The sequence below is a fragment of the Styela clava genome, chromosome 2 (assembly GCF_964204865.1).
Source record: "Styela clava chromosome 2, kaStyClav1.hap1.2, whole genome shotgun sequence".
In the NCBI taxonomy this organism is placed as follows: Eukaryota; Metazoa; Chordata; class Ascidiacea; order Stolidobranchia; family Styelidae; genus Styela; species Styela clava.
Genome location: NC_135251.1, coordinates 18,262,463 through 18,277,569, shown reverse-complemented (window position 1 = coordinate 18,277,569; position 15,107 = coordinate 18,262,463). Strand labels below are relative to the sequence as shown.

Genomic DNA, 15,107 nt, shown 5'->3' with positions numbered 1-15,107 from the left:
CGAAAACGATAACTTTGTGAAATTTATCAAAGAATCCACAAGAGGGCGTACATTTTTTTTCAGTATTTCAGACTTTACTCAACTTATTCTAAGTTTAATGAAGTGCATTATTGTTGTGTGACAAAGAGAAAAATATCTTCTTTGATGAACTATTCAGTAATTTTAATTGAAATACAAAATCAGTTTCAAATTTGTTGTATATACATTGTTTTAAAAATTGAAGAATATACGCTATGTTTAGTATTATATATGGTCAAGTCAAAACGTGCTGAGACTGTTCTGACATATTGAAATCGAATCTTTGAGGTTTCTACTTTTCACCAATGGTGTTGCAATGCTGCCTTTATTGGAGGTTTTCATGAAACGACCATGTTACACGACGAAAATTCAGTCATTTTTAAACATCTCTCAAAGAATTATAAAAAAATTTTGTGCACTGTAACAGTCGCTTTAGCTTGTTTACCATATATTAACAATACGAGGAGTGTAGTTAATGATTGTTTTGCTTTAATTGCTATTGTGAAAATAATCAAAATATACACTTTTTTATAAAAATCATTGGGAACATTTAATTTTACGCGTGGGTATTTTCTGCGATTCTGTCAGTCACAATTTCGTGTTTTGCTGCTAGCTTCGCAGAGGTGTGCTTTTTGGGGAGTTTTGGACGATATTCAGCGCGGGGATTTTCTTGTGAGATCATTTACTTTTCGTTTAAATCAGTCTTCAAAATGGCGTCGGATCACAGTGACATGGAGGAGGGTGAGGTAGTTGAAGTAAAAGAAGAAACAGACCTGAGACAAAAATTGCTCAAAAGGTACCGTATGGGTGCTCCTACGTCTGTCTTAATATTCCTTATATTAATTGAAAAATTGGACAAGATGATTTTATTCTAAGAAATCTCAATGCAATAAATATCTCAAATGGCAAGCATGTTTTTACTGAACGTCTGCACCAACGATTCAATTTTTTTTAATAAGTTGGTTTAAATCAAAACCTTCAACATGACCAACTAAAGTGAGATAGTTGATCATTTGGCTTAGTTATGCAATATGGCACAGCTTGACAGTACTCTGATTCCAAGAATACGATACCAAAGCCCCCACACTGAAAGACATCAATTATAACAGTCAGTGCAAACCCCTTCTATACGAGACAGTCTGGGCCTCCTTATCGACAATTCCGCACTGCACTATAAAATAGAAAAGGAGCGCGGTCTAAAAACGTCACCATTGGATTCCTATTCCTCGGAAAAAAATAATCCGACTTACCGAAGGAAAAAAATATTTACCGTAGCATCAAGAGTTTTTGCAAAAAATTGCAATTTTGGTCATGGGACGGCCGGCGCATGTCACGATAAATTTATTTTAATAGTGAATCAAGCATGGCGCGATCTGACGCATCTGTTGTCGTGCCAGACGCCCTCATTTCAGAGACCAATTGAGTGATTGTTTTATTGCCAAATGTTGGGGCATCTTGGAATCGGAGAACTGTGTTATATGATCATGCACTATTTTCACCCTATATATTGTTTATCAAGCATGTAGCAATGCAAGAATATCTACCTAATATTTCGATTCAACTAGGGAGCGCTTTGATGCTGAAGAAGAAGAAGATGAGGAAGGATTATCAATAAAACCTCCCCCTGTTCCAACTAAGAAACACAAGCATAGGCACAAAAATAAGGAAGAAAAAAAGAAAAAACACAGGAAAAAAAGGAGCAGATCGAGAGAGAAAAAAAGTAAGTATCAATTATTAGTTTTTACTCAAATAAACCTTTCAAAAGAATTTTTGAAAATATGAATAAGATTGCGAATTATTTTCAATGAAATGAAATTTGTTCGAACAATTATAATATGTAGTTTGACAGTTTACATAAAAAAAAACAAAATATACATGTTGTACGGGTGGTAGACAAAAAAATTGTTTAATGAGTGAAATATGGTAATATATTACTTTACATATATAATTGATCACAATTGAAATTATTTTACTTGGCAACGTTTTACTCATTTATGCTTGTATATTTCTTCTTCGTGCTATAATAAGTTTTATCTTTTAACTTTTTCCCAAGATTTTTGGTTATGAGGAATTGTTTATCTCAAAGCTGTTTTCCTGATTGTATGCACTTAGAGTCTCATTTTAATTGTCATGTAAAACACTACCATAAGTCTATACAGTTGCAGTAGTTCTTGGAATGTCATTGGTCACTTGTAACTCTGATCACATTGGAGTCTTCTTTACATCCAAGTGAGTGCGAGTGTCAATGCTCCGAGCGAAATCTTAGATTCTCACATATTTTGACCAGAATTATATTTTTCCTCTATTTCATATACAGATGAACAAAAATCAAGAGTCACAGTTCTAAAACCAGACGATAGAACTGATCGTAATAAATACCCAGAAAAATATGATGATTACAGAGGAGGTAAAGATGAGAGAAGGAGAAATGACGATAATAGAAATTATGATCGGTAATTAATAATTGAATTGCTGTAGATGGTTGAAATCGTAGCATACTATTTATCTTGTGATTAGATAGAGGTTCATTTTGTAGCAAGATCACCAGCAGGCTTGTCCAAAAAGAATTGAATATTTGAATCGATTTGTACTTGATTCTATTCAACTCAATATGGATATTTTTATTTTAAATATTCATTTCTGTCACCCATATTTTTTGTAAAAGTTCAAACAAATATATGATAGTTTGATGCAATGTTGTACTTACTTACCTTATACCTAAAAATAGTCACCATTTTTTCTTAATTGAAAATTGAAATTCCAAAATTGATAGATTAAGCTTTTTAGCTATCTTTTTATATCATACATTAACGCCCAATTTTGTGTTGTTTTAATTAGTGGTAGAGGAAACACAAATCGTCAACCTAGGATTCATGAAAGAAGGGAAGAATTCGGTAGCCGGTTTGTTTCAAGCTTATTGTCCCATTCAGCTTAATTTAAACTTATGAAGATAACATACCACCTGAATGAATTTTTATTTTTTTTTTGTTTACTTTTATACCCTGCTCATTTTTTCCTTCACATATAGGTGTAGTTAGCTTTTTCTAAGAAGTTAAGGTTTTTTTATTTTAAATTTGTTTGCAAGTGCGATTGGGAAATTTTGATATTTACGATATATAGAAAACTGTCATTGTAAAACTGACAAAAACTGAACATTATGCCAAACTGGAAACTGATGTTGGCCTAGCTGTGTCTGATTGAAAGAGTACGCAATCTTTCTGAAAATAAAAAATAGATTAAAACTAATCTAACCCAAGTAAGAATTATTATACAACATTTTCTGTGCCAAATTGACCAGATTTTTATTACTTTTTACCAGAGGTGATGCCAGAGGTGACCGAGATAACTATTATCATCCATTGAGAAGAGAAGATGATGACAGAATAAGTGGAGGAGATAGATATTCTTCACAATATCGGTTAGTATACTATTGTTCATCATTCCAGGCTTTTTCGGACGCTGTTCAAGTTTTTTGATTGTTCACTTATTTTAGGTGGTAGTTTATATGATGCTAAGATTAACCTTCTCCGTGCTCTTGTCAGCCTTGCTAGGCCAAAGCCTTGAAATAACTACAGATGAAAAAATGGAAATGGTGGTAATCAAATTTGATGTTTGATGGAGAGTTTGTAGACAGTGACATACTGACATGTGAATCTGTAGCAACCTTGTTTGTAGGGAGACATGACACCTGGCATTACTTGAGTACAGGCTTTGTAATAAACATGGATTATTTATACTTTTTATAACTATGTGTGGACTTTGTTTGCATACACAGTTGTTCAGTCACAGGAAATAATTCAACTACAATATAACAGTCCGCTCAGTTATTTGGTTCATGTCCTTTTTTTCCAATTAGAGCAAAGCAGCCTTCCAGTGAACCCTGGTAAACTTATTTACATTCAAGAAAATTGAAAAATTATCAAGATTGCCTGTATTGTATCAACTGATGAATTCTGTTTTCATTTTATGTGACAATGTGCTGTATCCTCAATATATAGTATTTCTTTATTTACATTCTTCTTTATATCAGTGGTAAAGATCATGGCCGATACCAGACAACAGGTGGGGTAGACTTTCATACTCGTCCTGGATCACAAATCTCAAGAAGAGGAGGTGAAAGTTCATCAGCACAACATAGAAGAGAGGAAGGTAATGAGAGCTGAATATATCTATGAAAGTTTAATCAATCTAGCTCTAGGGATGAGGTCAAAACTCACTTTCTCTGTTTGGTAAACCCAAGGGATTTTGGTAGGCTCTTTGATTTTCTAATCTAAAACCATATCTTTTGTAAGCATTTGAATGATCACTATTCTAAGATAAATTGTTGGTAATCTCATTGTTATTCTCTTTAATATTTTCCTACAATTTATTTATCCTATATCATGTATTTTTCTTTATTTGTTGAGAACCAAGATTCACAGGCATCAGTGCCATGCTCACTCACTCGTGCATATTTCAGACTTATATGTGTTTAGTGAGAATAAGAGCTTCATTAATCATAAAATCTTACGCTTGTATATGAATGATACAAATAATTATGATGTGGCAGGAACAGGCAGAAAAGGAGCATGAATATTTTAACAATTTATCAATGAAATCCTGTGTTTATAACAAAACTATATAGGCTACTTATTTATTTACCTTGATTTCTTTGTTTATTTTCATCAGTTCGGGGTGGTAGACGAGATAGACCACCGCCGCCATTACTTGTTCGACGTTATGATGATGAAGATGACAGATCTAAAAATGAACCAGGTGGGTTTGTACCATTAATATATCCTTGTTTTCATTGAATTCATGTTTCAAAATTTCATTTCATAATGGGCTAAATTATTATGTGATATGTGAAACTGAAAGTAAACTAGATTTTGTAGAGTCTTGTTTCTGATGATGCCCAAAACAAATCGGAAATTGGTTAAATGTTATATATTTGATTTCTATTTTTCTTGAACTGATATAGATAAGAAATTTCATATTTATTCTGGGAAGAGGAAAGATGATAAGACACCTTAATCATATGGCAAGCCACAGCCATTTGTCTGGTTACCAGTCCATGTCTTGTATGGGAATAGTTATTTGTTTCAGAGGCATGACCTTGATGATGGAGCAAGCCATAACCGAACGGCAATCTACTCGCACATAGTAATCTCCCACACGATTTTTCTGAATGTTGAATATGTAACCAATATGTTCATGTTTATCGATTCATTGATATTTCAGGAAAATATTCAAAACCGTCATCAACGGTGTCATCGTCTTCTGAAAGATCCAAAATATCAATCAGAGATCAAGATAGAAAACGAAGAGATGAATCACGAAATAAATCTCCAACAAAATCTCATCGACGAGCACAAACTTCTACGGGTGTAAGAGTTGAAAATAATATGAATGATGAAGTTTTGAGCATCAATTCATCAGGTGCGAATTGTTTTTGGACACTTAAGTGTCGTGAAATATGGATATTTGGCACTGTGATGGCCTAGTGAAGCATTAATAACTGCTTGGCATCTCACATTACACACCTCAGGTTCAAACCCCATGCTCTCTATCTCACCCAGGGTTTTATACATTCAGTAGGCAATGCTGAACCAGAAAGATACCGGTCCCTCCAAATAAAAGTAACTCCTTATATATTGTAAGATATCAGTGGCTGCTTGCTTGTACTGGGCTTTGTTCTTGAAAGGCGTGAATAAGTGCATGAAAAATCTTGTAGAAAATTCATCGGAACACTTTTCCAGTCACGTTTGACTGAATCTTTACAGCAAGCTCGGTGTTCAGATAAGGTCTTACTGATACTAAAGCAAGGGACGTTTGTGTCTATATATTTGAGCTCTGCTCTCATGTTTATATCAATGAGATTTTTATCTTATATGGAAATCATTAATTTCTTAATGCTTGTACGAAACTTGTAAAAAAAATATTCATTTAACACTTGAACTTCTGTTTGTGTATGACTGTAAAAAGTTTTAGTAATCTTAGACACTTTGCACAAAAATTATGTTCTCTCTAGAATATGTTCCAAATTACCTACATTCTGTTTTTTTGGATCACCCCGTATTTAAGCTAGTTATATTCTACCCATTGGGTTAGCTAACCTGCCTTGCATTTGGCCCATGGTTACATTTTGATATTATGCCAACCCAGCTTGGATTTATTTCTAGATGAAGATATATCAGAAAATCAAAAAGACGAAGAAAGTGACAAAGATGTTACTGAGGTTTCTATTGTTTTTCTTCAATTAAAACGGTCAACTGAGATTGAGCAGATCTAACCACCTGATTTCTATAGTGAATATGCCACTCTACCAAACAATACAAAATGATGCTAAAAATAAAAGCTTTCGCTATTGAAATTGTTTAGGCACCCGGGTTTTAAGCTCTCACTGTGAATGTATATTTATGGTTTGAAAAGATTCCAATTTTCTAACGTGGTACACAGGTGGCTCGGCCGTGTGGCGCATTGTGCTAACTGCTAAGCATTAGGAATATGCTTGCCACCGCACCTCTGATTACCCTGCGTATTATGTACGAGAGGATTGCTGCTTTGCTGGACCCCCGCTGCCGTAGGGTGTTTCACGTAACTGCTGGTAGGTTACGGCTTCTTCCACCATCAAGTCCATGCTTCCGAAAACAATCAACTGGTCGAGAGGCCGTGGTTCAACATATGATTAAGCCGGGATAAATATGTAAATCCTATCCTACTATTATAGAAACAACAATATTGCTTCTATAGAAAATAGCTACTTTAATTTTTTCAAGGAAATGGCAGACCAGAGCCCAGCAGGATCTGGTTCAGGAGAAGATGTAGAAGCATCTTCTGGGTCTGAGGGTTCTGATGAGGAGGAACAAGATTTATCTGGAGAGGAGAGTGGGAGTGGTGAGGAAGAGGTACCAGGATCTTCTGAAGAGGAGGATGCTGAGAGTGGAAATGAATCTCCTTTGGGTTACATTATTTCTTGTCTTTGTAAATCACGGGTATCCAAAACGAATCATTAATCCTTCAAATGTTGAAATTTTGTGAGCATTATGACAGGGGCGTGCAAGTGGCAGCCAGCTGGCCACAACCCGTTCCGCCGAGTCATTTAGTATGACCCTTGTCGCCACTTAGATTTTTCCCCACCAAGCACAAAAGTCGGAATCTGACAATTTGTTTACAAAGGCGCTCACAGTCACATGGGTAAAAATACATGTTTTTTTGTTCTTGTCGTTGCATTAGACCTTTTGCTGTTTTACCCGGTGCCTCTATTACTGATAGCGGTAAAATAATTCAGCCCACGACGCTTAATTGAAATTTAGCGACAAAACGCAAGCAGATTATTTGCCTAGTAAGATAGTTTGAGAGTAGTCGTAGTGTTCGCTCTTTATTGAAAGTCGCTTGCCAAGCGATCTCTTTCTCACAGCGAATTTTTAAATTTGTTGTGTACATGGAAAAACTAAACTTTTTGTGTGGCCAAGCTAGATGTCAGAAGTTGGTCATATGGCCCACTGATAAAAAATAATGCACATTCTTGATTTAAGATGTTATTCTGTTTATTGTTGAAATGAATGCATTTTAATTTTTGTCATAAAACTCAATTTCAATTATTCACACAGAGCCTTTGAGATCAAAGTTTGATTCTCCAGAACCTGATCAAGAAGGTTCAGAATCTGATGATGATGGACAGGAGGAAGGTGAAGATGAAAGTGCTGCATCCGATTCTGATCAACAAATGGAGGAATCTCCTGTTCCTTCTCCAGGTAATTCATTATTGTTATTACAAAATTATTGTAGAATATTTCACGGGAGACCAGATTTTTATGACCGTGTCTGGGGTGATATTTTACTGATTTTGTCCAACATTTGCGGGTGTGCCGTCTGCCGTGTTAGCGAGGTTAAAACCCAATGAACCCCCGAGTTGTTTGAGCCACAAAAGAATGATAGTTTATTTGTCCACCAGAAAACATATTCACAACAAAAACATAATTAATAGAAAACAAAATAGTTCTCAGTAAAGACTGGGTGGCAACGATACGACCGTGCGATCATTGGAGTCAGTTACCACCCATTATTATTATCAATAAACATGAATAAAAAACTCTTCAGATATGGTATAGCATATTTCAGGTGTGTCCAAAAACAACATTAAATTTTCATGAAAAGAAAAAACAAAATAGTTACATATACGCAATACATACGGGCAATAAAAGCTAAATACAATGACGGACAAGTTACACACTTGATCAAGTGTGGTATTTCATACGAATATGCATTTTGAGTAAATGGTGGAAGATTTAAGGCAGCACAGAACCTTGCTTGAAATGAAAGGCTTGAAAACGCGATATAAAAATGATTGTTATTATTGTAATTTCTATTATCAATTTGTTATTGAAATTAATATTTTCTTCGTATTATATAGCTCCATAGGCCATAACAGTTCTGTTTGAAGCTTTCACTCCGAACTATATAGTAGCTTGTCTTTGCAAATGTTTTTAATAGGATAATTTACTTGACATCTACAGAGATATTGAAGCCAGAACTTCCATATTATTTACCTGCGATACAAGGATGTCGAAGTGTTGATGAGTTCCAGTGTTTAAATCGAATTGAAGAAGGCACTTATGGTGTTGTCTATAGAGCAAAAGACAAGAAAACAGGTATTCATGCTTTTATATTTGTGTGCTAACTGCTAATACTATATTCATTACTACCAATGAGAGATAGGATTTTCATATTTAATATGAAAAAGAGTTAAACTGGACAGCTTGATCATATTGCAAATTAACACTTTTCAATATCATCCAGTCTCCAGTGCAGTCAATGCATGATAGTCAACCAGTGCCCCATAAAACTGAACCCAGGACATTTGGAACATATTCTAGGGCGAGCATAACTTTTGTGCGAATTGTCTAGATAACTGTAACTTTTTTGAGTTAAATCATACACAAGCAGAAGTTTTAGTGTTACTTATTAGTGTTAAGTGTCAGTTATTAAGAAAATTATGGGTTCTGTTTTGGGGTTGCGCTGTACCATGGACTTAACCTTGAGTTATCAATTATTGAATTTCAAACACCATGCTTGTGCGTCATTTGAAGCCTTCTTTATCCACAAAAAGTTTTAGAATATTTTAGGTAATCAAAAGTATGTACATTGGCTGTGATGTCTCATAGTACCATAATTTTTTATTCAGGTGAAGTTGTTGCATTAAAACGTTTAAAAATGGAGAAAGAACGTGAGGGTTTTCCTATCACATCTTTAAGAGAAGTTTGCACTTTATTAAAAGCACATCATCCTAATATTGTTACAGTACAGGTGATTTACTTTGGGCTACTTTCTGTTTATCAATAATGTGAAAGATTTTTATACCTTTCTAAATCAGTATCCCCCTATATCTGAGAGCTTGGTGTTGTATAGTGCCACAAGTTTCTGTTCAAGTTCCGTGTTGGGTCCTGTTGCAATTCCGCTCTACTAAAAGTAATTGTTATACTGTACACATGGCCCAAATCTATGGAGCGGAGGTGTAAAACTTTATAAAAAGTATACCTGCATTTTTTCATTAGTCTTGATCAGGCATGTCCAAAACGAATCGAATATTCAAATACATTTGTTATAGGGAATTTTTCATTTTAGGAATGATTCACAAAATATTTTCATTTGAAAATTGATTTTTTTATGGGTTTGATATCTTACGGTCGGCTAGGGTTCCAAATAGCGACTGTCAATAGAGCGAACTCACGACAGCAATTAATTTAAAACAGTGACTGTCAATTGAGTGACTACACGACAGCGATTCATTCAAAACAGCGACATCACTTCCTTTATTAAATCCAAGTCTTACTCGCACACACACTCTCCCCCCCAACCCCTTCCCACACACACACCTTCCATCCCCCCACACCCTAGCCCTAACTTTGTTTTGGCATTCCTGTACAAAAAGCCTTCGTGACATATCATGTCACTTCCTTTTATGTTATGAAATCCATTGGGCAAATTTTTCAAACGACCTTTTTCAAATTAATGTGACACGACATCATAGCGTTACCTTTCAACGACCGACCAGGAAATTTGACTCAGTGAATTCAACTCAGTGGACATGGATTAAGTCGCTATCATAACAGTCGCTGTTTTAATGTGGTCAGCATTTATACAATCGCTGTTTGGAATGTCACTCACTTGATTACGTCGCTATTATGAAGTCGCTGTTTTGACAGTCGCTATCAGGCCTGGATACCCTTATGGTCAGACGAAAAATTACTTCTGGCGCTATAACACAGAGAATACTAATTAGAACATAATCAATCTCAAACATTTGACATAACCAAATTCAAATTCTACTATTTTACAGAGTGGATTTTTCTATGGAGCAGACGCATTTCAGAAGATATTCAGAATATTAAATTATTTGGTTTTGTCCATCCCTGGTCATGACATAATAATGAAATTTCATTTCTAGGAAATTGTTGTCGGATCAAACATGGATAAGATATACATTGTGATGGATTATGTTGAACACGATTTGAAAAGTTTGATGGAAACTATGAAACAACCTTTCCTCGTTGGTATGAAGTTTACTTTTATTTATAATATTCAAAAACATCTTTTTGATAAAATTGCATTTTTATGTTTGTGTGGTATTTAATACAATTTTTTCAAATGTTGTCACATTCATAAATTTGCATTGAAGATGATGATATACCATGATAATAAAACTGTGTTGAATCTGTGCCGGGTAGGGAGACTGGAGCTGTTTATTTTCTGTATGAGTCTGAACTGGAGCCAAGCTTACCATCATAGGTGGAACTGAAGCTACCAGAAGTATTGGTGTCTCCAGCTCTTAATATTCAGTTATTTTTCACATTAATGATTTTCTGATACTCTATAAAAATAGTAAAACACTTTTCCTTCTGGCTTCTATATATATTTTTCCAATATTCAGGTTGTAAAATTAATGTAAATGGTAAATTAAAAGTATAATGTTTAATTTCAAAATTTGAATCCCTTATAGCAGTGGTTCTCAACCTTTTATGACTCGTGGCCCCCTTTCGGAGGCTTTCAGCACTCATGGCCCCCACTTTAATATTTCAGAGGTATTTATAGGGTTATTTTCATTGACAGATTCCAAATCCCATTATGTTATAACAATTTGCACAAAAGAGAGCGAAAACACCCTGCGAAATAACCTTGTTGAGCAGCAAACTAGAAAAAACTGTGAGATTTCTTTTAAAGTGAAAAGTAAATTCAGATTTCAGCCCATCCTTGTGGCTCCCCTCCAACTCCTCTGTGGCCCCCGGTTGAGAACCGCTGCCTTATAGCATGGTTTTTAGCCTCTCCGCTGCAAAACTTGATGGGGCTGATGTTTCATGGTGCTCTGTTTATACCAAAAACATATCGGTTATGGAGCCAGGGCTGGAACCACAGTTTCAGTTTTAATATTAATTTAAAAGTTTTGAGTTTTGACTTTAGTTCTGGAGCCAGAGACATTGTGGTTTCAAACCAGCTCCCCATTTCTGGATTGGTAAATGCTTTAAGATATGATAAAGTTTAGGTGCATTCTCGCACAAATAAGAGCTAGCCTTTTGAATAACCAATGAAATAAAAATTCTCTTATTTAGGTGAAGTTAAAACATTGATGATTCAATTATTAAGAGGTGTCCATCATCTACATGATAACTGGATATTACACAGAGATTTAAAAACATCTAATTTGTTATTGAGCCACAGAGGAATATTGAAAATTGGTGAGTACATGTTCCATGTGTACTTGTTAAGGGATTTCAATAATAATCGTGGATTATTGATTCAATTTTCTAATGTATTATGGCATAGTTTCTGAATATGACTAGTATATAATGTAAGTTTATAATATTTGTGTTCCCCAGTAGTTAATGGTGATAGTTTGTGCATTGACAAATTAACCTCGTCTACCATGTCTATTTATACTATCCGATATGAAACAGACAGATTTGCCCAAATTGTTTCAATCCAGATACCAGTCAGGCACAGTGGCTTACATTAAACAAACAATAAAAGATTATCATGAAAATAAGTACTACAAGCAAGCATGAATATACATATCACTTCACTTGCATTTAAATAAGTCTTAGTCAGAACAGATAATCTTAGAAACTTAAGAAATAACTGCACCAGTAACTAGCTGAAAAAACTGATTTAAACCAGAGTGCAAAATAGTGAACCATAGCAAGAAGCAATCAATTAAGCAACCAATTATCACGAAGTAAGTGTACAATGCACACTAAACATAAATAGTGATTGGTAAATCAGTTGCAAGTTTAAACCACGTTGGTGAGAACAAGTCAATTAGCAGTTCATTCACATGTTCAACTGCAGCAAAATACCCTGAGCACTAATAATTGTTTTTTTTATTTCACAGGTGATTTTGGACTTGCGAGGGAGTACGGATCACCATTGAAACCTTATACACCCATTGTTGTTACATTATGGTATCGATCTCCTGAGTTATTACTAGGATGCAAGGTATGATGTCAAGGTCAATGTCAAAAGTTTAACTATGAGTCTCAACTCTCAACATAAAGTTCGGAAATCTTGGTATCTTTTCAATGTATTTTTCTCTTTAGGAATATTCAACATATATAGACATATGGAGTGTTGGTTGTATATTTGCTGAACTTCTAACAATGAAACCTTTGTTTCCTGGGAAATCTGAAATAATGCAACTCAACTTAATATTTAAGGTAAATTCATAATATTTTATATGTTTCCGGTAATTTCATTTGTAAATATTTTATAAACACCGACTTGATGTATTTCAGGAACTCGGTACACCAAGCGAAAAAATTTGGCCAGGTTACGATGAGTTGCCGATGGTGAGAAAAGCGACTTTTGTAAATTATCCATATAATCAGTTAAGAAAAAGATTTGGAACAAGCATAACTGAGAAAGGATTCAAACTTCTGAACAGGTCATTTAAAGATAACACTTTTTGTAATGGTGGATGGTGCAAAGATTTCGGTCTTTCCAAATAAAAGTAACATGATCTATCAGTGGCTGCTTGGAAAGGGCCTTGTTTGGAGCAAAAGTGAATAAGTGTTATATAAAAAAAATATTTTAGATAAGTTGTCAGTGTAACGCCAACTGATTGTCACTTTTCAAATCGTTTCTTAAAATATAGATTAAAATAAAAACTCGATACCAATGTCGAAATCTATTTTGCATCTCCTTACATGAAGTTCCAGGTTTGTTTATGTAATGATGATTAATTGGAAGTTGGGACAATACTCAATAACAATACTTATAACAGTGTATAAAATCAAGCTTTGTGTATTCATAAACACTATGAGCTTAGTGGTTCTTAGCTCATGTAAATCCTCTCTGTCAGCCAGACTATTTAAAACAAATCTTCACTCTAAATTTGTTGATTTTTTCTTCTTCTTGAACTTACCCATTAAAGTATGTTTGATATTTTGCTTTGGAGAGTGTTTATTCGAGAACATAGAGTTATAGACTATCAGTAATCCTGCATCGTTTAATTCTGATTTAGGTTTCTCACATACTGCCCAAGCAAGCGCATCACTGCCCAAGGAGCGTTAAAGCATGACTGGTTTCATGAAACTCCACAACCCGTTGATCCTGCTATGTTTCCAACGTGGCCTGCAAAGAGTGAACAACCCAGGGTGAAGAAAGTTGTTGACAGTCCTAAAGCTCCACAAGGTGGAAAAGAATACAACAGTCTTATAGTGAGTTTTGTTCCTGATTCTTATGTTTTACGTAAAAAGTCCTCTTTGGTATACAAAATTCCATGTATATATATATGGTGGTTATTTATCAAGACTTTACATTTGAAAGTCTCGTCAGGGCCGAGACCAGGTGTCTGCATATTAGACTTACCTAAGCTAAAGATGAATGCCTTTTCACTCAAAAGTATTATAAATTGGTAGGATTTTCTTTTAACTGGAAAAATTATATTCCTTCCAAAATTATGATAACTTCTTGCATATCAGCTTGTATGCACCACTTGATGAAAAAGGTGTTTATGCTATACAAATGTTGTTCTATTGCTTCTTTGAGCTTCGATTTTTGGTCAGTAAATCTTGCATTTTATTATACTTAACTGTTTTATTGCTACAATACGAAGGTTGTTTAAAACACTAGAAACTTGAAATGACGACGTCGTAAACTGGAAATGGGGTTTGATGGGAACTATGCTGTTTCAAGTGTTGCTCTTGCCTTGATTTTATAATAATGGACATCTGCTCAAAATTTCATGATTTAAAGTTCATCATGCTTCTTAGACTATTATTGAAACCTGTACGTTTTATGTACGAACATTTCATATCTTCGAATCACTAGAGTACAACAGAATTTATAATTCAAAGTTTGAAGATTGAACTTTTTTTCTGTAGAATGATGAAGAAGGATTAGTCACAGGATTTCAATTAACTGCACCAAAGCATGGAATAAGTAAACATGGAGTTGGATTCAATCTAAAGTTCTGAAAGCATCTTGTCAGTAATATAGTCTTCAAACTTGCTCGATAACTACCCTACCTGGAAGACATGGGAAGAACCTGAAATTTCAGTTTGAGGACCTGGTGGTACTACAGAATGAACAGATATGCTCCCAGTGCCATGTAGAAACCTGGCTTACAAAATTCTGTGGTTTGTTTGAAAGAATGGCAATTTATACTTCTTTACTATGTTTTATGAATAAAATATTGTTGATAGTACAATCAATGCACGTCAAGTTGAGTTTTTGCGTTTGGTTCAAGGGGAAGAATTAGGACTGATTGCAAGTATGTAGTGTGGGACCATCTTTTAAGTTTTTAAATGGAACTGATGACTGCCAAGTCGGCGAAGAACATAATGCCAGGGGTTCGCCAACCCCCAGGGGTTCACGAGCAGATTTCCAGGAGTACTTGGATGACAGTTGAGTTTGCATGTGTTGCTATTTTTTAATGTCTATTACTATCAGAGGAAAAAGCGTGCCGATTGAAAATTAGCGTGGATTTTCCCTGATCTTGAGTTGTTGTGACCGAACAATGTGAAATCAACAGCTTTGCAGCCAAACAGGGCAAATCTCAATAGACAATGTGCTGTTTGCTCCTCGAATTAAGAAACTTATTCGCAATAAACAGG

The 15,107-nt window shown here is 34.8% G+C and overlaps 1 protein-coding gene across 3 annotated transcripts; it reads left to right on the top strand.

The window, feature by feature from the left end:
- The first annotated feature begins 634 nt into the window (after positions 1–634).
- LOC120336204 (uncharacterized) lies at positions 635–14,715 on the top strand. 3 transcript variants are annotated; one of them, XM_078109650.1, is made up of 20 exons: positions 635–814; positions 1,584–1,738; positions 2,336–2,471; positions 2,857–2,919; positions 3,350–3,436; positions 4,049–4,167; positions 4,687–4,773; positions 5,239–5,436; positions 6,180–6,235; positions 6,777–6,960; positions 7,611–7,754; positions 8,517–8,651; positions 9,185–9,306; positions 10,448–10,553; positions 11,607–11,732; positions 12,386–12,489; positions 12,591–12,707; positions 12,786–12,934; positions 13,514–13,709; positions 14,376–14,715. In XM_078109650.1, the coding sequence occupies exons 1-20, from the start codon at positions 729–731 to the stop codon at positions 14,466–14,468; spliced, it is 2,463 nt and encodes an 820-aa protein (XP_077965776.1). In that variant the 5' UTR covers positions 635–728; the 3' UTR covers positions 14,469–14,715. The 3 variants fall into 3 exon arrangements, with proteins under 3 accessions (XP_077965776.1, XP_077965775.1, XP_077965777.1); XM_078109649.1 differs by having other exon boundaries at positions 3,338–3,436; XM_078109651.1 differs by lacking the exon at positions 2,857–2,919 and having other exon boundaries at positions 3,338–3,436.
- The last annotated feature ends 392 nt before the right edge of the window (positions 14,716–15,107 follow it).

Excerpts from the sequence above, each read along its gene's own strand:
- LOC120336204 (XM_078109649.1), top strand. The coding sequence starts at position 729 with ATGGCGTCGGATCACAGTGACATGGAGGAGGGTGAGGTAGTTGAAGTA. Across the intron at positions 5,437-6,179 it reads TTTGAGCATCAATTCATCAG|ATGAAGATATATCAGAAAAT; the intron begins GTGCGAATTGTT and ends ATTTATTTCTAG. Across the intron at positions 6,961-7,610 it reads TGGAAATGAATCTCCTTTGG|AGCCTTTGAGATCAAAGTTT; the intron begins GTTACATTATTT and ends TTATTCACACAG.